Source organism: Bos grunniens, chromosome 1 (assembly GCF_055505025.1).
Source record: "Bos grunniens cultivar Pamir isolate PY7600 chromosome 1, Bosgru_T2T1.0, whole genome shotgun sequence".
In the NCBI taxonomy this organism is placed as follows: Eukaryota; Metazoa; Chordata; class Mammalia; order Artiodactyla; family Bovidae; genus Bos; species Bos grunniens.
Genome location: NC_141165.1, coordinates 119,115,755 through 119,143,390, shown reverse-complemented (window position 1 = coordinate 119,143,390; position 27,636 = coordinate 119,115,755). Strand labels below are relative to the sequence as shown.

At 39.7% G+C, this 27,636-nt stretch overlaps 1 protein-coding gene across 22 annotated transcripts in view; it reads left to right on the top strand.

Annotated features, from left to right (window-relative positions):
• Positions 1–27,636, top strand: part of ARL13B (ARF like GTPase 13B) — a 75,486-nt gene that overhangs the window by 7,537 nt on the left and 40,313 nt on the right. For 9 of the 22 annotated variants that reach the window (XR_015134694.1, XR_015134690.1, XR_015134689.1 and 6 more), the window contains exons 2-3: positions 7,720–7,790; positions 21,207–21,456. The exons of 3 other annotated variants lie outside the window; for them this stretch is intronic. Coding sequence is in view for 14 of the 19 variants with exons in the window: in XM_086321235.1 (XP_086177361.1) it covers positions 7,720–7,790; positions 21,207–21,456 (321 nt within the window). In the remaining 5 variants the exon portion in view is untranslated. Of the gene's footprint in view, positions 1–7,719; positions 7,791–8,936; positions 9,035–9,145; positions 9,388–21,206; positions 21,457–27,636 lie in introns of all 22 variants that reach the window. 10 more of the 22 variants (XM_086321336.1, XM_086321291.1, XM_086321246.1 and 7 more) reach the window with 4 other exon arrangements.

The window sequence follows — 27,636 nt, the reverse complement described above, 5'->3', positions numbered from 1 at the left end:
TGTAACTTTGGGTAACTTTGATCTTCCCTACTTTCAGGGATGGTGTGAAAATAGATGATAGGGTAAAATAGCTTTGAACTATCAAGACACATTATGAAATAAATTCAAAGCATTGGTATTGTAGGGTTTGTAAAAAGCTGAAAGCATTTATTTCTGAGGTACTTAATTGATGGCAGTTACCAAAAAGATTCCTTTATTTTGCAAAACTCTGTAGTGTTTGATATTGTTCTCTTAACCCTTTAGGAAACTGTTTCCATCCCAACATCATTACTGGCCTCAATTCTTTCTGGCTGCAATTTTAAGAGTTCCTTCAAAGGTTCTTAGGGTTCCGTGTCCCCTGTCCCCTAGCTCTTCCTTCTGTGCTCTTCCGTCTATTCCTGTAGTTTTAATTAGCATGTGTAATAATCTCATAATCTTGGTCCGTATCTCTCCTCCAGCTTCAGACTTCAATGTGAAACATGCACTTCTGTCAACATGTGCAAAACTGAACCCATTAACCCTCCTCCGTTACTTAATCCCTTTCCATCTGTCTGGTCTCATTTTGTAGACTCCGTGTCTTGAATTTTATACTGTAGTAATAGGTTGAGCTATAGGTTGAGCACTTACTGTGTGCCCCAGGCATTGTGCACTTTACTTGCATGTCCTACGTAATTTCACCATATCCTATGGGATGGATATTTTTGTTACCCCATTTTACTGATAAAATTCTGATAGGTTAAATAATGTGTCCAGGTCATATAGCTTGGAAATGATACTTCTGGGGCTTGAACAGAGGTTGCTCTAGCAACAAGTTTATGACTATATATCAAAATACCCATTATCCCTATTGTGATACTTATTACTAGTACAAACATACTGCACTTCTTAAAATAGAGTCCTTTCCTTATCAGCCTTTCTGGTTTGGTATATAATTCAAGACTCAATGATAACTGTAATAAGAGCAAAGTGATCAGTTCCAGCTTCTGGGAAGGTTCACGTTACTAATTATTTAATGGTACTTGTTTCTTAACTAGAAGTATGTCAGGTTCCCTTTAGATTCAGTACATGGTTGTATTGAGTTGTGGTGTGTATGCATGTTCTCCTTTTGTTTAAGGCTGCTTTCCAGAGGTGTGTTCTTAATTGCCTGGATTTAGCAACTCAGCACCCAGTTCTTAGCTTCGCAGTGTGGTGTCTCAGGCAGTGTTCTTCGTCTAGAACCTCTTCATACTTGCTCCTGTTCTCACCTTCCTGTTCCTTGGCAAACTTCAGTATTTGAGGAACTTAGCTGAGGCATCATCACCTTGTGTAAGAAGTTTCCCAGACCTTCTCCTGTTTCTCTAGGCTGAATGAAGTTTTCTGCTCTGTATTCCCTGAGCATCTTGTCTAAGGATTTTAAACTTTCATAGTGTCACAATGTACAAATATTTGTTCACATTTTAGTCACTGTCATTAGAAGAGAAGCACTCTGGGATAGAAACCATGTCTCAGGCATTTGCTCAGGCCTTTTTGTGTCTGTAGTACTCAGATGCCTAGTCTACTTTTATTAATTACGACTGTCTAGCCCAGTGACAAAATGTTTGCTTTTATTGCTGCTGTCAACTTTCAAGACGTTATAAACCTAAGAACACTGTATATTATTTTTTCAATTGAAGAGCTAATGTATTTGATCAATAATCAGAAGACATAGTCTTTTATTTCTCTGTTGTTACATAGCATCACAGCCAAATTGTTCCCAATCAATGATAATTTCTCATATTTTAAAAAGCTATAATGACATGTACATTTTGTTTCATGTTAGATTGAACATATTCAGTGTTTAAGAGTTCCATAGAATTTTGAGTGATAGTTGATTGTTAGCCTTTTAAACCCATTCTATTCTGAAAATATATGTTTAATGCATTGTTATCAGGCATGGCAGTAATTCATGCTGTGATTTTCATTTGTCCTGCTAGTGTTATATTTTTTCATTAAGGCTTTAGTTACCTCAGATATTTAATTAAAGCCATGTTTTCAAGTATATGGCATAATGATCTTAAATACTGACTATGTACTTGGAGGGATAGTCAACATAAAAATATAAATCCAGAAAGACTTATTTCGTGCAGTTTCAGCATGATTATAATTTCTCAACATGATTTTCATGTTTGAAGAATGTTTTTTGTTTGAATCTAATATTCTGTTTTAAAAAAGGAAGCATTTAAGATAAAATCTAACAACTTTCCTTGGTAACTGCTTTAAGAACAATGTTTTAAAACGTATTAGTTCATTTCAGTTTACTAGCTCAGTGGTGTCCACTGTTTGCAACCCCACAGATTCCAGCATGCTAGGCTTCCCTCTCCATCACCAACTCCTGAAGCTTGCTCAAACTCATGTCCGTCAAGTTGGTGAGGCCATCTAACCATCTTATCCTCTGTCATCCCCTTCTCCTGCCTTCAATCTTTACCAGCATCAGGGTCTTTTCAGATGAGTCATTTCTTCCCATCAGGTGCCCCAAGTATTGGATCTTCAGCTTCAACATCAGTCCTTCCATTGAATATTCAGGACTGATTTCCTTTAGGATTGACTGGCTGGGTCTCCTTGCAGTCCAAGGGACTTTCAAGAGTCTTCTCCAACACCACAGTTCAAAAACATCAGTTCTTCAGCGCTCAGCTTTCTTTATAGTCCAACTCTCACATTCGTACACGACTACTGGAAAAAACATAACTTTGACCACACAGACCTTTGTTGTCAAAGTAATGTCTCTGCTTTTTAATATGCTGTCTAGGTTGGTCATAACTTTTCTTCCAAGGAGCAAGCGTCTTTTAATTTCATGGCTAGAGTCACCATGTGCAGTGATTTTGGAGCCCAAGAAAATAAAGTCTGTCACTGTTTCCACTGTTTCCCCATCTGTTTGCCTTGAAGTGATGAGACCAGATGTCATGATCTTAGCTTTCTGAATGTTGATTTTTAAGCCGACTTTTTCACTCTTCTCTTTTACTTTCATCAAGAGGCTCTTTAGTTCTTCTTCACTTCCTGCTATAAGGGTGGTATCATGTGCATATCTGAGGTTGTTGATATTTCTCCCAACAATCTTGACTCCAGTTTGAGCTTCATCCAGCCTGGCATTTCTCATAATGTACTCTGCATATAAGTTAAATAAGCAGGATGACAATATATAGCCTTGATGTACTGCTTTCCCAATTTGGAACGAGTCTGTTTTTCCATGTCCAGTTCTAGCATTGCTTCCTGACCTGCATACAGATTTCTCAAAAGGCAAGTCAGGTGGTCTGGTGTTCCCATCTCTTTCAGAATTTTCCACAGTTTGTTGTGATCCACAAAGGTTTTAGTGTAGTCAGTGAAGCAGAAGTAGATTTTTTTTGGAATTCTCTTGCTTTTTCCGTGATCCAACAGATGTTGGCCATTTAGCCTCTGGTTCCTCTGCCTTTTCTAAATCCAGCTTGAACATCTGGAAGTTCTCAGTTCACATACTGTGGAAGCCTGGTGTGGCATAAGTCCTGTTGGAGGAGGTTGCCATTAGTCGCTGAGCAGACAACCCATAAACTGGAGAACAATTATACCAAGGAAATTCTCACACTGTTGTAAAAGTTCTAGGGCCCACAACAGATTTCCCAACTTGGGGATCTGGCAAAAAGACTGAGAACCCCAGGGAATTTGACTTTGAAGACCAATGTGATTTGATTACAGAAATTGCACAGGACTGGGGAAACAGACTCTTGGAGGGCACAAACAAAACCTTGTACACACCAGGACCCAGGAGAAAGGAGCAGTGACCGCACCAGAGACTGAGCCAGACTTGCCTGTGAGTGTCCAGGAGTCTCTGGCAGAGGCGTGGGTTGACAGTGGCCTGCTGCAAGGTCAGGGGCACTGACTACAGCAGTCTTGGGAGCTGTGCTGTGCTGGCATAAGTCCTTTTGAAGGAAGTAGCCATTACCCCTACCACAGTTTGGCCTGAGGCCAGACCACCAGGAGGAAACAAGGCCCCACCTGTCAGCAGAAAACTGGATTAAAGATTTACAGAATAAAGAAAACCAACAGAAAATGGGGATTTGTCCCCCAAAGTAATTGTTTTGGTTATGGTGATGTTTGAAGCACTGTAGATCTTAGAATAAATTATTCAAGAGCAATTGAATTAACTTTAATATTATGGTCTAATTCATTATGTATTTAGTAACTTGAATTATCCAAAATATTGTTTGTGCTATATCATCCCTATTTTTGGATAGTCATTTATTGTATTTTGTTTAGGAAATTATTTTGTAATTTAATCTTATACTTTGATATTCAGAAATTATAAATTCTTCAAACAAAGTAGTAAAATTATACTCTATGTATCTCAAAGCTTCCTTAAGAAGTAAACATAGTTTTCAGTTAGTGATGCAGGTAAAACTTTCACATGGATAGAAGTACCTAGACTTCACATACTCCCTCAGCTCCATAAATTCATAGTTTGCTGTGTGCCTCTGACATTTCCACCAACCCCATCTCTGGCTGACTGGGAATGGGGTATGAGAAGGCTGCTAACTGACTTACCACTGACTCAAGTGTAGACATACTTTTGTTTATTCCTCATGGTGGATATAGGGATGGTTGAAGCATTTAGAAAAGACTGAGGCTCCTGGATAACAAAGGAAATTGATATGTTCAGTTCAGTTGCTTAGTCGTGTCTGACTCTTTGCGACCCCATGAGCAACAGCATGCCAGGCCTCCCTGTCCATCACCAACTCCTGTAGTTCACTCAAACTCATGTCCATCAAGTCGATGATGCCATCCAACCACCTCATCCTCTGTCGTCCCCTTCTCCTCCTGCCCTCAATCCTTCCCAGCATCAGGGTCTTTTCTAATGAGTCAGCTCTTCGCATCAGGTGGCCAAAGTATTGGAGTTTCAGCTTCAACATCAGTCCTTCCAATGAACACCCAGGACTGATCTACTTTAGGATGGACTGGTTGGATCTCCTTGCAGTCCAAGGGACTCTCAAGAGTCTTCTCCAACACCATAGTTCAAAAGCATCAATGCTTCAGCGCTCAGCTTTCTTTATAGTCCAACTCTCACATCCATACATGACCACTGGAAAAACCATAGCCTTGACTAGACGGACATTTGTTGGCAAAATAATGTCTCTGCTTTTAATATGCTGTCTAGGTTGGTCATAACTTTCCTTCCAAGGAGTAAGCGTCTTTTAATTTTATGGCTGCAGTCAGCATCTACAGTGATTTTGGAGCTCAGAAAAATAAAGTCAGCCACTGTTTCCCCATCTATCTGCCATGAAGTGATGAGACTGGATGCCATGGTATTAGTTTTCTGAATGTTGAGCTTTAAGCCAACTTTTTCACTCTCCTCTTTGACTTTCATCAAGAGGCTGTTTAGTTCTTCACTTTCTGCCATAAGGGTGGTACCATGTGCATGTCTGAGGTTATTTATATGTCTCCTGGCAATCTTGATTCCAGCTTGTGCTTCTTCCAGCCCAGTGTTTCTCATGATGTACTCTGCATATAAGTTGAATAAGCCGGGTGACAATATACAGCCTTGACATACTCCTTTTCCTATTTGGAACCAACCTTGTTCCATGTCCAGTTCTAATTGTTGCCTCCTGACCTGCACACAGGTTTCTCAAGAGGCAGGTCAGGTGGTCTGGTATGCCCATCTCTTTCAGAATTAATTGTAATGAAGAAGTGAAGTCGCTCAGTCGTGTCCGACTCTTTGCGACACCATGGAGTGTAGCCTACCAGGCTCTTCCCTCCATGGGATTCTCCAGACAAGAGTACTGGAGTGGGTTGCCATTTCCTTCTCCAGGGGTTCTTCCCGACCTAGGGATTGAACCCGGGTCTTCCAATTCCAGGCAGACCCTTTAACCTCTGAACCACCAGGGAAGAAGAGTTAGTTAATTTCACTCACAAAATCCACAGTCCTCACCATGGCCTGCAAAGCCCACCTGATCTGGCTTCTGATGTGTTTCTAACCTCTTGTCTTTCTTCCCTGCGCTGCCCTGTCTGGGTTTAACCACACTGGCTTCCTTGCTGATTCTGGAACATTCCTACGTCAACACCTCCCAACACACGTGCCATGCCCACCGCCTTAGTGCCTTGGCCCCAATTGTGCTCTCTTTCCTTCCTTCAAGACCTTGCTCACACTTCCCCTCCTTTCTCAGTGCGTCCTGCCCTGATCACCCTGTATAAAGCTTCTGTCCACCTCCACCTCCACTCCTGCTCCCCTTTATTCCTCTCTATTCTTTTTTCTGTAATACTTAATCACCTCTAATATAGGATATAACCTGTAATTTACTTATTTCTTATATTTATTATTTGTCTCCTGCAACTAAAGTATAAGTTTAATAAGGGAAGAGTTTATCATTTTTTTGTTTTTCATTGTTGTTGTTATTTTAATAAGCAGGTATCTCAGTACCTAGAACATGGGTGTATGGTATACAGAAAATGTTAAGTAACTATTTGTTCAATAAAGTCCAGCTCCAAGAAAGCCAGGCTTAGCCAGATGGAAAACACCCTTCTTGGCATCTAAGTTCTATTTTTTTAACCTTTCTTGGAATGGCTCAGATGGTAAAGCATCTGTCTACAATGCAGGAGACCTGGGTTCGATCCCTGGGTCGGGAAGATCCCCTGGAGAAGGAAATGGCACCCCACTCCAGTACTATTGCCTGGAAAATCCCATGGACAGAGGAGCCTGGTAGGCTACAGTACATGGGGTTGCAAAGAGTTGGACACGACTGAGTGACTTCACTTTCACTTTGACTTTCTGGAATGATTGCCAGTGTACTGTACTTGGCAGAAACCCTGACTCCACTCCATGGGAATGTGGCCCAGTTATACTGTGAATTTTCTCTCTCTATTCCCAAGTGTGTGGTATTAATAAGTGGTCTCACCACTTGCTATACTAAGCAGTAGTTAAGCCTGGAACAGAAATGGGCTTTAGAGCTGGACTGAATTCCCAGGATACTAGGAACTGTGTGGTAGGTTTGTTCCTTTGTAACCTGTCCCAGGTTTAAGAAGTTCCTAGAAGGTAGGTCAGTTAGGTTCTGGTTCTGACTGTAACCAATTCATTGTCTTAGCTTATGACTCTAGGCTTATGTTTCTTCAGTTGTAAAATTGAAATGGATTGTGTTTTTTCCCCTTACTCTGTGAAGTTTAGCTATGTCATCAGAAACATTTTAAGTTTTCTAATTTAGGAACCCTCTTTTAAAATACATTGGCTCTTAGGTTAATAATCATGTTACTGTACTGTAAGATTTGTATTTGGTAAGGTGTTGTATATATAAAAACAATTGAGTGTACTAGTAGTGTATAGAACCTAACCTAATTCTTTTCTTACATAATTTCACTGGAAAAAAACAAACTTTTGCTAATGGTTAGAATTCAGTTAACTAGAAAATTGAGTCTTTAGATGTGATAAATAACTCATGTTCTAGAATCCATCTCTCTCTCTCCCTTTCTCTCTTCTTCCCTTTATTTCTTCTCTACCCTTCAGGTTATCTGCTGTACAGTTTCTGTTTTTTTGTGCTTAGCAAAAGGATGGCACTTTCCAGGTATTTTTCAAGAATTTTGCTTTTTGAATATATATTTTGTTCATCATTGTACCCCTTAGCATTCAGCATATTGACTTGTACATAGTAGTTGCTTCTTAAGTATTGCTTGGATGAATGTATTTGCCTTTATTCTCCCCCCCCACCCCCCACCGCCAATATTTAATTCACTCAGAAGGTGATTTTTTTTAATTTTTATTATTTTAAGAAAGGTGACTCTTGTGATGGTGGGACTTGATAATGCTGGTAAAACGGCGACAGCGAAGGGAATCCAAGGAGGTAAGCTGAAAAAAAATTATTATTAAATTATTCTGATTTATTTATTTAAATTGCTTTATTACATATTCGTTGGGTAGAGATATTGTGTACTCTATTACTTTATATTCTTAGTGTACTTGTGTCTAATATGGTGAATAGACTCTGGCTTAATAGTACCAGCCTGTTCTGTTTCAGATTTGAATGAATGCAAAGATATGGAGGCTCCTTGAGGTCTTTGATCAGCTAGGAGGAGTCATAGTTGTCTTCTAGCTGCTGCTGCTGCTGCTGCTAAGTCGCTTCAGTCGTGTCCGACTCTTCGCGACCCCATAGACTGCATGCAGCCTACCAGGCTCCTCCATCCATGGGATTTTCCAGGCGAGAGTACTGGAGTGGGGTGCCATTGCCTTCTCCAGTCTTCTAGCTAGTAGGAATGAAAAAGTGTAAAAAGGACATGCCCCTGCTATTAAGGATGCATATTGTCTACATTCTTTTGGCCAGAATTAAGTTAAAGAGCTACAACTCATTAAAAGAGAGGTAGAAATACAGATAGCCAGGACAGCTCTCTTTGTATCTCTTGATTTTTTTTTTCCAATATGATGTGTAATTTTTACAATTATGTTAAAGATACATTGAAGGGTTTTATGTCATTTATGTTACATCTCATTGAATGTATTTATTTAGTGTTAATTTAATGCTTTGTAACTATAATATAGAAGTTGCTGTACTAGTGAGTTTGTTGTGTACCCAGAAGATGTAGCATGAACCATGCATCTTAAGGGTATGAATTGGGAAAACACCTAACATATATTTGTTCCTGAAAATAAATGTTGCAACAAAAGTTGCATGACAAATAGGGAATTTTTACTTGGGGAAGTTTATGAAAGAAAATTGACACCTTGCAAAACTTATTGTTGGAAAAAAATGTTCTGTCACCCCCAATTCTGTTTTATAATGTTAGATACAAACTATATATTAATTTCTTTTTCTTTGGCTGCACTTTGTGCTGTGTGGGATTTTTAGTCCCCCAACCAGGGATTGAACCTGTGCCCCCTACATTGAAAGTACGGGATCCTAAACTTTGGACCACCAGGGAAGTCCAACAAACTATATATTATTGTTTGAAGCAGTCTTCTAAAGGCTTTTTGTACCCCTCATGTGGTCACTTAGGTTATATCCTCGAAGAACTGTCACCGTCTAAATCAGGGGCACTCAATATATGTAAGCAAATTTGGGAAAACTCAGCAGTGGCCACAGGACTGGAAAAGGTCAGTTTTCCTTCCAATCCCAAAGAAAGGCAATGCCAAAGAATGCTTAAATTACTGCACAGTTGCACTCATCTCACACACTAGTAAAGTAATGCTCAAAATTCTCCCAAGCCAGGCTTCAGCAATACGTGAACTGTGAACTTCCAGCTGTTCAAGCTGGTTTTAGAAAAGGCAGAGGAACCAGAGATCAACATCTGCTGGATCATCGAAAAAACAAGAGAGTTCCAGAAAAACATCTATTTCTGCTTATGCCAAAGCCTTTGACTGTGTGGATCACAATAAACTGCGGAAAATTCTGAAAGAGATGGGAATACCAGACCACCTGACCTGCCTCTTGAGAAACCCGTAAGCAGGTCAGGAAGCAACAGTTAGAACTTGAAAGGGAACAACAGACTGGTTCCAAATAGGAAAAGGAGTTCGTCAAGGCTGTATATTGCCACCCTGCTTATTTAACTTATATGTAGAGTATATCATGAGAAATGCTGGACTGGAGGAAGCACAAGCTAGAATCAGGATTGCTGGGAGAAATATCAATAACCTCAGATATGCAGATGACACCACCCATATGGCAGAAAGTGAAGAAGAACTAAAGAGCCTCTTGATGAAAGTCAAAGAGGAGAGTGAAAAAGTTGGCTTAAAACTCAACTTTCAGAAAACTAAGATCATGGCATCTGGGCCCATTACTTCATGGAAAATAGATGGGAAAACAGTGGAAACAGTGTCAGATTTTATTTTTGGGGGCTCCAAAATCACTGCAGATGGTGATTACAGGCATGGAATTAAAAGACGCTTACTCCTTGGAAGGAAAGTTATGACCAACCTAGACAGCATATTAAAAAGCAGAGACATTACTTTGTCAACAAAGGTCTGTCTAGTCAAGGCTATGGTTTTTCCTGTGGTCGTGTATGGATGTGAGAGTTGGACTGTAAAGAAAGCTGAGCACTGAAGAATTGATGCTTTTGAACTGTGGTGTTGGAGAAGACTCTTTTTTTTTTTTTCTAAATTTTTAAAAGAAAATCCATCCTGAACCCTCCTCCCTCCTCCCTCCCCATACCATCCCTCTGGGTCGTCCCAGTGCACCAGTCCCAAGCATCCAGCATCGTGCATTGAACCTGGACTGGCATACATGACATTTCACATGTTTCATACATGTTTCATACATGACATTTCACATGTTTCAGTGCCATTCTCCCAAATCTTGCCACCCTCTCCCTCTCCCACAGAGTCCATAAGCCTGTTCTATACATCAGTGTCTCTTTTGCTGTCTCGTATACAGGGTTATCGTTACCATCTTTCTAAATTCCATATATATGCATTAGTATACTGTATTGGTGTTTGTCCTTCTGGCTTACTTCACTCTGTATAATAGGCTCCAGTTTCATCCACCTCATTAGAACTGATTCAAATGTATTCTTTTTAATGGCTGAGTAATACTCCATTGTGTATATGTACCACAGCTTTCTTATCCATTCATCTGCTGATGGACATCTAGGTTGCTTCCATGTCCTAGCTATTATAAACAGTGCTGCGATGAACATTGGGGTACATGTGTCTCTTTCCCTTCTGGTTTCCTCAGTGTGTATGCCCAGCAGTGGGATTGCTGGATCATAAGGCAGTTCTATTTCCAGTTTTTTAAGGAATCTCCACACTGTTCTCCATAGTGGCTGTACTAGTTTGCATTCCCACCAGCAGTGTAAGAGGGTTCCCTTTTCTCCACACCCTCTCCAGCATTTATTATTTGTAGACTTTTGGATCGCAGCCATTCTGACTGGTGTGAAATGGTATCTCATAGTGGTTTTGATTTGCATTTCTCTGATAATGAGTGATGTTGAGCATCTTTTCATGTGTTTGTTAGCCATCTGTATGTCTTCTTTGGAGAAATGTCTATTTAGATCTTTGGCCCATTTTTTGATTGGGTCATTTATTTTTCTGGAGTTGAGCTGGAGGAGTTGCTTGTATATTTTTGAGATTAGTTGTTTGTCGGTTGCTTCATTTGCTATTATTTTCTCCCATTCTGAAGGCTGTCTTTTCACCTTGCTAATAGTTTCCTTTGATGTGCAGAAGCTTTTAAGTTTAATTAGGTCCCATTTGTTTATTTTTGCTTTTATTTCTAATATTCTGGGAGGTGGGTCATAGAGGATCCTGCTGTGATGTATGTCAGAGAGTGTTTTGCCTATGTTCTCCTTTAACAATCTCTTTAACAAGTGGTGCTGGGAAATCTGGTCAACCACTTGTAAAAGAATGAAACTAGAACACTTTCTAACACCATATACAAAAATAAACTCAAAATGGATTAAAGATCTCAACGTAAGACCAGAAACTATAAAACTCCTAGAGGAGAAGACTCTTGAGAGTCCCTTGGAGCGCAAGGAGATCCAACCAGTCCATCCTAAAGGAGATCAGTCCTGGGTGTTCATTGGAAGGACTGATGTTGAAGCTGAAACTCCAATACTTTGGCCACCTGATGCGACGTACTGACTCATTGAGAAGACCCTGATGCTGGGAAAGATTGAGGGCAGGAGGAGAAGGGGACGACAGAGGATGAGATGGTTAGATGACATCCCCGACTCAATGGACATGAGTTGGGTAAACTCTGGGAGTTGGTGATGGACAGGGAGGCCTGTCATGCTGTGGTTCATAAGGTCACAAGAGTTGGACATGACTGAATGGCTGAACTGAACTGAATTGAAATCAGGGGTTTGCAAGTTTCTTCTGTAAAGATCCAGATAATATTTTATTTTTTTAAATTTATTTATTTTTTTGGCCAAACCGCATGGCATGTTGGATCTCAGTTTCCTAATCAGGGATTGAATCCATGGAGTCTTAACCACTGGACCTCCAGGGGAATCCCAGATAGTAGATACTAATATTTTAGACTCTGAGAGTCTTAGGGTCCCATTCCCAGCTACATAGTTCTGACACAGTGGTTTGATAGGAGCCATAGGCAGTATGTAAAAAATGAGCATGGCCATATTACAATGAAACTCTCCTTATAGACACTAAAATTTGATGTGTTATGAAATATCCTTGGGAATTGTTTTGGAATTATTTTAAAATGTAAAACATGTTCTTAGCTTGAGGACCATGTAAAAACAGGTGGCTATCCAGATTTGGCCTGCAGTCCATGAAGCCTTGTCCAAACATCCTCTCTTTTAGTCCTTCAAAACCTTAGGTTCAAGGGAACAGGGTCTAGGAACTTGCTAATAAATCCATCTGATTATTTGGATGTACTTAGCATATCCTCTTTCCATCAGATCATTTTTTTGTTTTTTTTTCCTAAATCCCACCTCTGTATATCCATCAGTGCATTTTCTGAGTTTAGAAAATGTTCAAGGTGTCATGTCATGAACAAAAAAGTCAAAGCTGCCTTCAGCTTCGAGCTGCCTTCTAACTGTTTTTGTTCTTCATTTTTATATACTCTTCAGCCTACTCCAGTGACTGATTTCTTACCTTATTTTTCTTTTCTAAAGAATCCAGTTATTAAAAAAAAAAAAAGAATCCAGTTATATAGACTTACTTGGGAGTTTTCCTAGGATATAGGTTTGATTAAGCCTTTTGATGCCTTTGTTTTTTGCTTATACTGTTCCCGTTTGCCTTATTAAAGAGAAATAAACTTCTCCTTAAAGACAGAATGTCTGCTTGTCTCTAAAGACCATCGTTTGTCATGTAGTCTCCTTTACGGAGTCCCTTCTGGTCTCCTACTGCCCTCACCCCTTATCACCACCATGAATACAGTTGACTACTACTATTTTTGTCTGCTCCTGTTTGTATATAATACCTGTATCAGTGCTTAATTGCTCCTCTATTTATGTATTTCTCTACCTTCCAGACTATAAATTCCCTAGGGCAGTTTTACTGGTTTTGGTGTCCCAGGTCAGTCGTGCCTTAGGGTATAGTAAGCTGTTTTCCTAAAACATTTCTCCCATGGCTTCTACTCTTTAGCTTACTTATGGCTCTTCTCATTTTTTTTTAATTAAAAGCAAATTTTATTGTATATTTCCTCCTTTCTTTTGAGATAATTTTCCTCTCTTACTGTATTGTGATCAGCTAAGTCCAAACCCTAGTGTTTCATCTATGATTTTATTATAGTTTCCTAATCTAAAAGTATTTTCCCTATCTTCATTTCATTCATTCATCTTCTCTTCTTCATGGCTGTCAAAGTGATCGCATTAATAGGATATAGGTTCGATTGTACTAAAAAGCCTAAAATAACAGTGGCTTAACAAAATAGAAATTTATTTCTCTCTCATGTAAGAGCACAGGCAGAAGTAGTTTAGGGCTGGCATAGCAGCTGTATGGTATTAGGGACTCAAGTTCCTTTTCCTATTTGCTTTGCCATTCCTAGTATTTTCCCTTGCCAGCCTGGTCCAGGGTGACTCAATACTATGTGTGTACTTCAGCGAGAAGGAAGAAGTAAAAAGGATGAAAGGAGACTGTTCTCCTTTTTTTTTTTTTTAAAGTGTGTGAACCAGAAGCCACCATATCACTACAGTTCACAGGCTGGAACCTGTGGTATTCCAGAGCTGGCTCCTACTTGCTCATATTGGCTCATATAGTCAGTGAAAGCCAATTAGGTACCTCTTCCCCCAACTTTATGGTCAGGTGCCTCATATTGATAATTTCAAATTGGCCATAGTGGTAGTATTTACAGCATGAAAACTGAGAAATACTATATATCAGACTATATATCAGAGTTCCACAGACTCCAAAGTCAATTAAACATTTAACAGTGATAGCTTATGGTGAATGGTGTCAGATTCTTGGTCTCCGAAGAAGATTTAGCTTTGGGCTTGATCATTCAAGAGCTTTTGTGTGGCAGAGTTTTATTAAAGTGTGAAAAAGGGACAGAGAAAGCTTCTGACACAGTCATCAGAAGGGGTTGGAGCGTGTCCCCCTCACTAGTCTTTCAGTTCAGTTCAGTTCAGTCGCTCAGTCGTGTCCGACTCTTTGCGACCCCATGAATTGCAGCAGGCCAGGCCTCCCTGTCCATCACCAACTCCCAGAGCCTACTTAGACTCATGTCCATCGAGTCGGTGATGCCATCCAGCCATCTCATCCTCTGTCGTCCCCTTTTCCTCCTGCCCCCAATCCCTCCCAGCATCAGGGGCTTTTCCAACGAGTCAACTCTTCCCATGAGGTGGCCAAAGTATTGGAGTTTCAGCTTTAGCATCAGTCCTTCCAATGAACACCCAGGACTGATCAAGTCTTTAGCAAGGGAATTATATACTTTTTAATTAATTATTACAACAAATCAAAAGAATGTCTCAAGGTTGTAAAATTTTACCAGACCCACTCCCACAAGTTACATTTTAGGATAACAGGGTTAGAATTTAATAATGGAAAGAACCTACCAGACCCACTCCCATAATATACATTCTTAGATATCAGGATTAGTCAGAAGGTTTTCCAGAAGGAGAAACTGTCCTCAAGCAGGTTACATTGTTGTTATGTAATTCCTAGTACAGAGTTTAAACTGAGTTGTTTGTTGTGTAATCATCAGTTCCTGGCTTAAAGAAAAAAAAAACATTTTATGTGACTAAGACTAAAGAATGTAGAGAAAAAAAAAGTTTGTCCTTTCCTCCTCCTTGAGAACCTCAAACCCCTCTCTCCACTTCAAGAGCAGCAGACCCCTTCTCCTCTTTGAGGAGCCCGGACTGGGAGTTGACTCTCTCAACAATATTTACCACAAGCACACTATATAGAACCTGCTCTCACGGCCACCCCTAGGTGCCATGAAGACTGGGGATTGCCTTTTTTATCCTAAACAGCTATGGGCTTAGCTAAAAATCCAGGATTTTCTGATTTTCCAGTATTATTTCCAAATAGTTTAAAGGAATATTTTGGGTGGGAAAATTCTTTGTGTAAATTGATGCCTAGCATTGTTGATATTACCATATCTTTATTATATTTTAGTTATTTATGTATATATTTCTTCTTTTTCCCTTTATGTAAGGAGTCTATTAGAACAAAAAATAGATCTTATTAATCTTTGTATATCTAGGACTTTGCATTGTACTTACCATATAACATAAGCTCCATAAACATTTATTGATTATGTATTTTCATTTTATCTTGAACTCTTTAGGCGTTGTCTTAACACATATACTTTACTGAAATCCTCAGGATTGGGGACCATATGTCTTTGTACACCTGGTTCTTATATGGTGCCTGATTTGTAATAGGCCTTCAATAAACAGTTACAAGCATGGATGGATGGTTAAATATAGGGAAGGACGGACATAAGTACAGCGGCTTCAACTGTCTTAGCGGTCTGGTGTGTAGTATTGAGCAACTGTATGCTTTGTGCCAAGTGCTAAGGATACAAAGGTTGTTCCCAGGTATTGGGAAGGTAAGGGCTATTGTGAAAGCCAGCAAGAAGACAGAATGTTATGATAGATGGTGTAGGTAATACTGAAAGTAGGAAGGAATCATCAGACAAGGATTTACAGAAAAGATTGTAACCTGAACATTTAGTCTTGAGTCTTAAAACATGGAGTCATGAGTAAGAACTACAGAAAAGAAGAGAGAAGTTGGGGAGGGTGTTCCATGTATCAGAACAAACAGGCTTTTAAAGTTCTGTATACCTGAATTTGAGTCTTGACTTTGTCTACCATAGAACCTTGAAAAAATTACTTAATATGAATTGGCCTCCTGGGAATATTGCCATTATTTTATCTGTGCTTACATTGCTCTCCTGTCTGGAATGTTCTCCTCCCTTCTTTATTATAATTTATTTATCTTCTAAGACTTCAGTACTATTTCACTTTCTCTCTGAAGCCTTTCTAGGCCACAGCTTATTGCTGCTGCTGCTAAGTCACTTTAGTCGTGTCTGACTCTGTGCGACCCCATAGACGGCAGCCTACCAGGCTCCCCTGTCCCTGGGATTCTCCAGGCAAGAACACTGGAGTGGGTTGCCATTTCCTTCTCCAACGCATGAAAGTGAAAGGTGAAAGTGAAGTCGCTCAGTTGTATTCGACTGTTAGCGACCCCATGGACTGCAGCCCACCAGGCTCCTCCATCCATGGGATTTTCCAGGCAAGAGTACTGGAGTGGGGTGCCATTGCCTTCGGCCCCTCCTTATCTTTTTGCTCTTGAATGCACTTATTTGGGGTGTTATAACAGAATACCATAGGCATGATGGCTTAAACAACAGGTATTTCTCACAGTTCTGGAGTCTGAGGTCAGGGTGCTTATGTGGTCAGATACTTAGTGAAGGCCCTCTTCTTGGTATACAACCATCTTCTCACTTGTATCTTCATGTGGTGCAAAGAGAGAGAGGAAACAAGCTCTCTTGTGTCTCTTCTTATAAGGGCACTAATTCCATCATGGGGGCTCCATCCTTTTGATCTCATCTAAACCTAAACCAGAGATCAAATTGCCAACATCTGCTGGATCATTGAAAAAGCAAGAGAGTTCCAGAAAAACATCTACTTCTGTTTTATTGACTATGCCAAAGCCTTTGACTGTGTGGATCATAACAAACTGTGGAAACTTCTTCAAGAGATGGGAATACCAGACCACCTGACCTGAGAAAATCTGTTTGCAGGTCAAGAAGCAACAGTTAGAACTGGACATGGAACAACAGACTGGTTCCAAATTGGGAAAGCAGAACGTCAAGGCTGTATATTGTCACCCTGCTTATTTAACTTATATGCAGAGTACATCATGTGAAATGCCAGGCTGGATGAAGCACAAGTTGGAATCAAGATTGCTGGGAGAAATATCAATAACCTCAGATATGCAGATGACACCATCCTTATGGCAGAAAGTGAAGAAGAACTAAAGCACCTCTTGATGAAAGTGAAAGAGGAGAGTGAAAAAGTTGGCTTAAAGGTCAGCATTCAGAAAACTAAGATCATGGCACCCAGTCCCAGAATTTCATGGCAAATAGATGGGGAAACAGTGGAAACAGTGGCAGACTTTATTTTTTGGGGGCTCCAAAATCGCTGCAGATGGTGATTACAGCCATGAAATTAAAAGACGCTTACTCCTTGGAAGGAAAGTTATGACCAACCTGCTGCTGCTGCTGCCAAGTTGCTTCAGTCTTGTCCGACTCTGTGCGACCCCAGAGACAGCACTCCACCAGGCTCCCCCGTCCCTGGGATTCTCCAGGCAAGAACACTGGAGTGGGTTGCCATTTCCTTCTCCAATGCATAAAAGTGAAAAGTGAAAGGGAAGTCACTTAGTGGTGTCCAACTCCTAGCGACCTCATGGACTGCAGCCTACCAGGCTCCTCCGTCCATGGGATTTGCCAGGCCAGAGTACTGGAGTGGGTTGCCATTGCCTTCTCCAATGACCAACCTAGACAGCATATTAAAAGTAGAGACATTACTTTGTTAACAAAGGTCTGTCTAGTCAAGGCTATGATTTTTCCAGTAGTCATGTATGGATGTGAGAGCTGGACCATAAAGAAAGCTGAGCACCAAAGAATTGATGCTTTTGAACTGTGGTGTTGGAGTAGACTCTTGAGAGTCCCTTGGAGTTTAAGGAGATCCAGCCAGTCAATCCTAAAGGAAGTCAGTCCTGAATATTCATTGGAAGGACTGGTGCTGAAGCTGAAACATGGGCACCTGATGTGAAGAACTAACTCATTGGAAAAGACCCTGATGCTGGGAAAGGTTGAAGGCAGAATGAGAGGGGACGACAGAGGATGAGATGGCTGGATGGCATCACCGACTCAATGGACATAAGTTTGAGTAGGTCCCATGAGTTGGTGATGGACAGGGAAGCCTGGCATGCTGCAGTACATGGGGTCACAAAGAGTTGGACACAACTGAGCAACTGAACTGAAACCTGATTAATTCCCAAAGACCCCACCAGTCCTTATACCATCACCATTGGGGATTAGGGTTTCAGCAGGTGAATTTGGCTAGGACATAACCAGGTAGTTTATTACACCTTCACACTGTTCCCTCCAGACTTATTTACAGAACATATAGGTTCTTGTGTTATTTCCATTAATATTATGTCTCTCTGAAGTGTACTGGATATTCTTTGAGGGTAGCAACCCTATTTTATTCATCTTTACATTTTAATACCTAACAAGGTTCTGGTACTGTGTAGGTATTCTGAATATGTTATTTCTCTTATTTCTTCCTCAGGACAGTTGACTTATTTTCACTGATAATTTCGGGGTGGGGCTGGGGGAGTACCTTTCAATTTGTACTTAAAGATAGCTGTCTGTTTTAACTGTGAAACCAGTTCTGGTCTGGACTAGATCCACATTTTTAAATGTCTAGTATAATTCTGTTTTTGGCATATATGTCTGCTTATATTGTTTCTAAACTTGCTTTTTTTCTCCCTCTAGATAAGGCAGGTCTTTTAAAAATGTGACTTGTGATTGTCTTAATTAACTTTCTAGGGAGCTGTCTAAACTGTAGTAAGATGCTTGCTGAGAGGCAGTGGTACATTGCAAGTCTGTTTCTCAGTCATGTCTAAGCCTAAAAGCAAATGCCTTTCAAATTTATTTTTGTAGTAGCAAATGTTTTGCTGAATGTGGGAATAATAATACCCTCTAAACCAGTGTTGTTCAGTAGAGCTGTTTGCAATGATGGACATGTTCTACATTGGCTCTGTTCAGTAGGGTGGGCCACCAGTCTCATGTGACTCTTGAGTACTTTAAGTGCAGCTAGTACAACTGAGGAACTGAACTTTTTATTTAAGTTTTATTTAACTTTGAAATCCTCATGTAGTTTGTGGTCACTGTATTGACTTTATAAACAAAGTTCAGGGGAGTAATATTTGTTGTGAATTCCATGATGATGTGGAGAAGGAAATGGTAACCCACTCCAGTATTCTTGCCTGAGACATCTCATGGACAGTGGAGCCCTGGCAGGCTGTAGGCCTTGGGGTCACAAAGAGTTGGATACAACTTAGCAACTAAAGAATAACAACCACAGTGGTGAGCCAATGGAGGAGACAGACATGAAGTCTGAACTCTTCTCTGTAACCACTGAGTCACTTGCATCTGTTAATTGCTCATGCATTCTCTCTTGCCATGCTTCTATTTTTGTTTTGTTTTGTTTTCCTACCTCTCTAAAAAGTGACTGTCAGTCTCATTTTCAGTCAGTTCTAGAGACTTTTGCAAAGATGAATCTCAGTAAAGGACTACTTTAGTCATCTCATGGCTTAGAGGGTAAAGAGTCTGCTGCAGTGCGGGAAACCCAGGGTCGATCCTGGGTTGGGAAGATCCCTTGGAGAAGGAAATGGCACCCCACTCCAGTACTCTTGCCTGGAAAATCCCATGGATGGAGGAGCCTCGTAGGCTACAGTCCATGGGGTCGCAAAGAGTTGGACACGACTGAGTGACTTCTCTTTCCTTTTTCCTTTTTAGTCATCTCAATTATGTTATTGGTCTGCTGAAATGCCTTCCGTGGCTCCCAGTTCTCTGTCTTCAGAACCCTCTTCAGTGTACATTCAGTATTAAAGATCTGCTCCAACTACAATGTTTAACTTGTTTATACATCTTGCCTTTTCCATTTCCGTTACTTAGATCACCGATCTGACTGTTTAAATTCAACCTAGCTTTAAGGTCTAGGTTTCACCTCCTAGGTCAAGGCTTGAACCTAGTGATCTTTTTAATCTCTTACTGTCATTACCATTCCTTGGCAGTTATAATTGTATATATCCTGTACTTCTTTGTGCTGTCATATGCAGACGTGCAAAGCAATTTAATTATAATTTATGAAAATATCCTGTATTCTTTTCTTATATAAAAAAATAAAATCTACTCTTTACATTTACAAGCTGTCCTTGAAAGTTTCTTTATTCCAATTATAGCTTTTATTCAGTTAATTAAAAAAGAATGGTCCCATACTGTTCATTGTTGTCAGTTGCTAAAGTTGTGTCTAACTCTTTGTGACCCCATCAACTGCAGCATGCCAGGCTTTCCTGTCCTTCACTATCTCCCACAGTTTGCTCAAACTCATGTCCATTGAGTCAGTGATGCCATCCAACTATCTCATCCTCTGTTGCCCCCTTCTCCTCCTGCCCTCAGTCTTTTCCAGCATCAGGGTGCTCTCCCCTGAGTTGTCTGTTTGCATCAGGTAGCTAAAGTATTGGAGCTTCTGCTTCAGCATCAGTCCTCCCAATGAATGATCAGGGTTTATTTCCTTTAGGATGGACTGGTCTGGTCTCCTTGCAGACCAAGGGACTCTCAAGAGTCTTCTCCAACACCTCAGTTCCAAAGCATCAGTTCTTTAGTGCTCACCTTTCTTTATGGTCCAACTCTCACCTCCATACATGACTACTGTAAAAATCATAGCTTTGACTATATGGACCTTTGTGGTCAAAGTGATATCTCCTTTTTAATAAGATGTCTTAAGTTTGTCATGGATAGAGGAGCCTGGCGAGTTACAGTCCATGGGATCGCAAAGAGTCAGACATGACTGAAGTGACTTAACACACAAACGCTAGGTTTGTCATAGTTTTTCCTTCCAAGGAGCAAGCGTCTTAATTTCGTGGCTGCAGTCACCGTCTGCAGTGATTTTGGAGCCCAAGAAAATAGTTTGTCACTGTTTCCGTTGTTTTCCCATCTATTTGCCATGAAGTGATGGGACCGGATGCCATGATTTTAGTTTTTTTGAATGTTGAATTTCAAGCCAGCTTTTTCACACTCCTCGCACTTTCATCCAGAGGCTCTTTGGTTCTTCTTTGCTTTCTGCCATGCTCTTCATAGCTTCTCCCATTGTTTGGTTGTTTTAAACTATTCTTTAAATGTTTAGTTTTTCTTTATAACTCTACATGGGTTGTAATGGTCCCTGGGGATGGCCGTGGTGTTGAAAGTTGAAATTTTTATTTTTTGTAACTTGGAGAATCTGTAACCTTAGGCAGAGGTTCATTTGTTTATTCATTCTACAAATACTTACTAAGTACCTGTTATATTGTAGGCATTAATAGGACCTGGGGTTATAGCAATAACAACAAACAAGCAAACAAAAAGCCCTGTCTGCAAGGAGTATAAATTCTAGTTGGATATTTTATAGTATCTACCTTTCCTCCAGACCAGTTTGCTTAGATGTAATGCTTATTATGTAAACAAATAATAAACATTCTATTTAGTACTAATATATGATGAATAATAATACACTTATGCCATTTTAAGTTGTGAAGTTAAATTAATGTTATTAATTTGAAGTCTCAAGATTCTTTTTCTTTATATCATTTGAAACAGAATATCCTGAAGATGTAGCTCCTACTGTTGGATTTTCCAAAATTGACCTTAGACAAGGAAAGTTTGAAGTCACCATCTTTGACTTGGGAGGTGGAAAAAGAATTCGAGGAATCTGGAAGAATTACTATGCTGAGTCCTATGGGGTAATATTTGTTGTGGATTCAAGTGATGAAGAAAGAATGGAGGAAACAAAAGAGACAATGTCAGAAGTGCTGAGACACCCTAGGATATCCGGAAAGCCTATATTGGTGTAAGTAATGTTGGTGTTGAACTTCATGGTGGCTCAGACAGTAATGAATCCACCTGCAGTTGGGGGAAACCTGGATTTGATTCCTGGATTGGGAAGATCCCCTGGAGGGGGGTGTGGCAGTCTACTCCAGTATTCTTGCCTGGAGAATCCCCACGGACAGGGGAGCCTGGTGGGTCCATGTGGTTGCAAAGAGTCGACACGACTGAGCGACTGAGCTTGCGCCCGGTGTTATTGTAAACATAGAAGCAGTAGCATTAGTCACTAAAGAAATCTCCCTAAGTTATAAAACACTGAAAAAGTGTTGTCACACTCTCACATAATCAGATGTATGTAATTTACTGGGAGTTGTTAATATACCAAGGCTTTGTTATAATGCTGTCTGTAGGGATTAAGGGCAGAGGCTATGTAATGAAAAAATCTTATAATTAGATCTCCTGGATTTTCAAACGTGAACTCTTTGTTTTCTTTGATAATTTACTCTTGTCAAATTTTGCAGATGGTCTAATAATGAGGTTGTAAAATGTTTTTCAATTTATTTTCCTCTTTTGGTAACATTTAGGTTTTGCCTCTTTTTCCCTTGCGTATTCTTGTTTGAAACTTACTTAGGTGGTTTATTTTTCTAATGCCACATTGATTTCTCAGTTTTCACTTTTGTATTTCCAAACTGAGCATGCGATCTGTGTCGTTATCAGCGTGTGATCTGTGTTGTTATCAACTTAGTCATAGGCTTAGCATCATTTTCTTCAGCTGCTTAAATATTAAAACAAAATTAAACGACAGAGCCTTTTTGCACCGTCTGCCCTCATAGCGTTTCCGGAGAGTAAACACAAGGTGGTGCTATGACTTAGAGACACAGTCGAGTGAAAAGTAGTTGAAATTGCTCTTAAAATTGGGGTAAGTGGTATGTGTGCTCTTGCCTTCTTGTCCTTTTTCTCGTTCTCTTGCATTCATAACTAATGATTGAAAAAGAAAAAAAAAACACAAAAAACCAAGCAACCTATGAACATGGTTAAATGGGAAAGTGTAAGCAAACTGTCTCTGTGGTCCTCAGTAATAAGTGAACATTTTTAAATGAGGCAGTCTGAAAACTCTGATTACAAAAAATAAAATGTTATTGTGCCATTTATTGTTAAGCTTATACTATTTAATTTTTATACTTTTAACCAATTAGAGAAGTTATTTGATATATACAATTCTTTTATTGAATCTGAAAGAAACTTTAATAGACTTGTATACAAAGAGTAAACTTTGTTGAACCCCATAGGCTAAATTAGTCTCTACAAATGTTGAAGCAGAGAACCAGTGACTTATAAAGAGTACTAACAACTGGTGTTCATTTGTAAAATAATTGAGTGTGCTTTTTAACCCAGTAGTCATTTATTTATTCTTTTTTTCATGTATTCTTTCATGCCTTTATTCACTCATACAAGTACTAATTCAACAAATATTTGTTAAGCATCCACTATATGCTAGGCATTGTTCTGGTACAGGGATCCATTTAGGTATAGGGATACATTTGAGAACAGCAACAATAAAACTCCATGTGTAATCTCAGGAGCTTACATTCTTGGAGGTGAGACACACAATAAATGTAATAAATAAATTGTATATTAGGTGATAAATATATTGAAAACAAAACAAGTAAAAGAAGATCAGCAATCCTGTAGTGGTGGTGGTGACGGACATGTTACTCTTAAAATAATCATAGTAGGTCTTATTGAGAAGATGACACTGGAAGTGAGTCAGTCCTGCAGATGTATGTGGCAAAGCCCTGAGGCAGAGGCATGCAATTGGTAAATGTCTGCAGTGTTTACTGTATGGTTTGATAACTGTCAGCAAGATGCCTGCTTTCAGCTCGGTCACCTCTCTTAGCTAGTGAATTTGCAGAATTGGAAAAAAGGAAACAATTCACAACTAGAATGATTGCTCCCAATTACAATTTCACTGTCAGTGAGATCTCACAAAGACATGAGAATTAGTTATAGATCATATAATATGTTTATGAAACAGAATGGTTCACCATCTGAACGGTTTTTCTTAAGGGAGTTTTACAGCTGTAGAATTTTTGTTAATTAGGCTAAAGTTTTGAGATGTGTGTGCTTCAAAAATGTACACAGTTTACCAGAAAGTACATATTCTTAGTAAATTTAGAAGATGTAAGAAAGAATGAGGATAAGAAATGATTGGCCTATCATGTAAAGCCAACCACTGCTATCATTTTGATGAGTTTCCTGTGCATATTTTTGTAATACATGTAATGTATGCAGTGTTCATATAATATATACAATTTTCTATCCCATTCTTTTTTCTGTTTATAAATCCCTCTTTAATTTCCACCTAAGTCCCATATTTGAAGGTCCTTCTGTTTACCTTTCTGTCTCTGACCTACAATGTTTGTCTTATTGATGTTACTGTTTTAATATTTGAGTCTCTCTACTGCTCTCTATTCTGTTTGATGTTAACTCCTTTCAACCTTTGCTCACTTCTCCCTTGTGTTACTGATTCCTCTCCAGACCAGTCTCCCTGCTAGCATCTTGCCTGTTGTCTAAGCTCTCCTCTACACTGAAGGCAGGAGCCCTTTTATTTGATATTTTTCAAATCATAGAACTGGTACATGCTTTCATAAGTGAAACAATGCACGAATAAAGTACTTAAGAGCTCCTTTTTAAATGCAGATTTGGTCATTTTACTTTTCCTTAGAGTCCAGGTCCGGAGAAGGCGATGGCACCCCACTCCAGTACTCTTGCCTGGAAAATCCCATGGACGGAGGAGCTTGGTAGGCTGCAGTCCATGGGGTCGCGAAGAGTCGGACACGACTGAGCGACTTCACTTTTCACTTCATGCATTGGAGAAGGAAATGGCAACCCACTCCAATATTCTTGCCTGGAGAATCCCAGGGATGGCGGAGCCTGGTGGGCTGCCATCTATGGGGTCACACAGAGTTGGACACGACTGAAGTGATTTAGCAGTAGCAGAGTCCAGGTTGCCTTCATAACTCCTTGCAAATGGGAAAGTCTGTTTTAACTGATAATAACTCTAGCATATAATAGATATGGCGTTGCAAAGTAAGTGGAAAGGGCCTCCAGTAGAGCCCTACTAAAGTCCATGCTCTGGGCTAGTGTGTATGGAGATGGAGGAAAGGCTACCTAAATTAAGAGGCTGGCTACAGTGCTCCTTGTTGCACACAGCTGCTTTTTTCCTGCCCACAGCTGCTTCCTTCCTGCCCATGGAGGTCTGGACTTCTTAGGTGAAAAAGGCAGTTATGGCATCTAATGTCTTTTGCTTGCTGTTTTTCTGAGCCTCAACTAGTGGATTTAGGATCTGCAAAGCCTCTCAGAACTCAGTTCAACCCCTTGATAATTTTTTCTTCCCATCCTCTAATAATGAGCAGAGAACAACAGACCTCTAAGAAGATTCAGTCCTTCAACAGAAGGAAATAAACTGGAAGAATTACCAGTAAAAACAAAATTACAGATTGGTAGAGCAGGATTCATTCATGCTATGAGAGGCAGAGTAGATGACAGTGACAGCAGGTCCTGGACACTTCTCCAGCTCTGCCTGACTTGATTCTGCATACTGGTCTGACAGCGTGTGTTGTTGCACATAAAGTCTCAGTCACATTTCATTTTATGTCACGGACTTGAGGGTTCTTGGGAAAGGTCAGAATCATAGATCACTAGGCTTCTGTGCTTTATTAGCTTGGAAGTTCTGTTTGGCAGTTATATAGTATTTACTTCTTAATCAGCATAATATTCTAGTCAGATCTCTGAAATAAGTGGTAAAAAGTGAAAAAACATGGGTTTAGAGAGAAGATGGAGAGTCTAGAACCTGGATTCTAAGAGCTATTGTAAATTTGTTTATGACCCTGGCAAGTCACTTTACTTCTTTGGGCTTAAGTGGTTAAATGCTGTGCTGTGCTTACTCACTCTGTTGTGTCCGACTCTTTGTGACCTCATAGACTGTAGCCCACCAGGCTCCTCTCTCCATGAAGATTCTCCAGGCAAGAATACTGTAGTAGGTTCTCATGCCCTCCTCCACGGAATCGTAACCCAGGGATCGAACCCAGGTCTCTTGCATTGCAGGTGAATTCTTTACCAGCTGAGCTACCAGGGAAGCCCTAGTGGTTAAATACCTCTCCTTTAATAAAAGTATCTGTAAAATATTGTATTCAGCTGTATATTATAATGTGAACCATAGTATGCGAAGAATCCATTTCGGTAAAAAGGTGGAAGTGATTTGTATTTCTTCTAAAGAAATTAAAAACAGATTTGATGTAAATATCTGCTCTAAGATATTAAATGTTACCATGTTATCATGTTAAGCTGTGTATTTACCTAGAATAGAAAGCTTTTTTTCTCTCATATCTACTATTATAGAGATTAATTTGAACCTACACTCTGATTGGGTTTCCTTTGTGGCTCATCAGTAAAGAATCTGCCTGCCAATGCAGGAGACGTGAGTTCAATCCCTGGGTTGGGAACATCCCTCAGAGAAGGCAATGGCAACCCACGACAGTATTCTTGACTAGGAAAGCCCATAGAGAAGCCTGGGGAGCTACAGTCAGTCCATGGGGTCGCAAAGAGTCAGACACAACATAGGGACTAAACAAAAACAGTGTACTCAGATTAACTAAGGTTTGAAATATATTATCTACTCTCACATTCCCCTCCACATACACATGCTTGCTTTAACCATTTATAACTTATTTTATTAAAAGCCCTACTACTACATAGTCAGATAAGAAGACATTTCCAAAGAGAACAAGTAAACAACTTATGCATTTGTATAAATAGCACTGAAATCAGCAGTAATTTCAAAATTTAGGCTCAACATCCACCATAGAAGTTTTCTGTCAATAAAACAAGGCACTGTTTGTTGATTCCTTGCGACTGAGCTGGGAGGTATTTTAAACATCTGAAGTTGAAATTTTCAGCAATCCAAGGTTACACTAATGTTATAAGATGCATGTTCTTTCTGTATCTCTTGTTTCTAATATAGTCTTAAATGTTGCCCCTAGAGCGAATGTAAATTACCCTTCACTTTTTGTGGTTGAATCTCCTAATACTGCCAACTGAAATAACTCTGGAGATCCACTGCCTAAAATTTCCTCCCAGAGTAATAACAACTCTTACTTGTGTCAGCACACTTGAACTCTTGGAATGGTGCCACCTTCTCCTTAGGTACTGTCTGCTTTTCTGTGGAGTTATATCACCTAACTTAACTTTTAGTCAAACCTCATAAATTAGATACTTCACAACAAAAGTGTTAAATGTATAGGAGTTTCACTCAGGGAAGAAAACATAATATCTCTTTTATAATCTTGATTAGATGTTATGAACATTTCAGGGAAAAAGAATATTTTGACCTAGAGGTCTTTGCACCATGGATGGCTTCCCAGATCCTCTGTAATCATGTACACAGTTCTGAGTGCTTGTGCATTTTTCTTGAGAGCAGATTCTAGCTCTCTTCAAATTCCTGAAGGATTTCATGACCAAAGAGGTTAAAAAAAAATGGCAGTGAGTTTTTATATTAGGAGAAACAATAACCAGGATTTTATCATTTTTTGATAAGGGGATTTTTCAGCTTCTATATACCAGCTTCTATATACCTACTTGACTCAGCTTTCTTCTAGACAGTATTACGGAAGACTGTTAGTTTGAGTGGTATTTTTTTTCTTGTAAGTGCCCAAGAGAAGTTAATTAGGTTGTGGGTTATTCTAATACTGTCCTTAGAATTTAAGTCAAATGTACTTTTACAGAGTTATACTTTTCAATGAGAAATAGGAGAACCTGGCTCCTTTGTCAAATTCTGGAAACCCTTAAGTATGGGAGTGGGGACAACCTATATCATTTAATCACTTGATCTTTAGTTGTAGTGGTGAGTCTCTTAATTTACTGTCTGAAACCTCTACTCACCTTATAGGGCCCATTGGCTTAAGATTTCTTTTCTTTCAGTGGAAACTTATCAAGCTGTCATCTTCACCTACCTTATTTAGTTACACTGTAGACTTACCTCTGCATTACCTTGCTGAGGGCCACCTTTCATGTCTTAGGGCATCCAGCTTCACTAGTAGCAGCTGTAGTTTACAGTAAAGCTTCTTAGCTGGTTGACTTCCCAAGTAATTTATGCTCCAAGAACCCGTAGAGTTTCCTATCCTTTCCTTTCCCTGTCCCAACACAC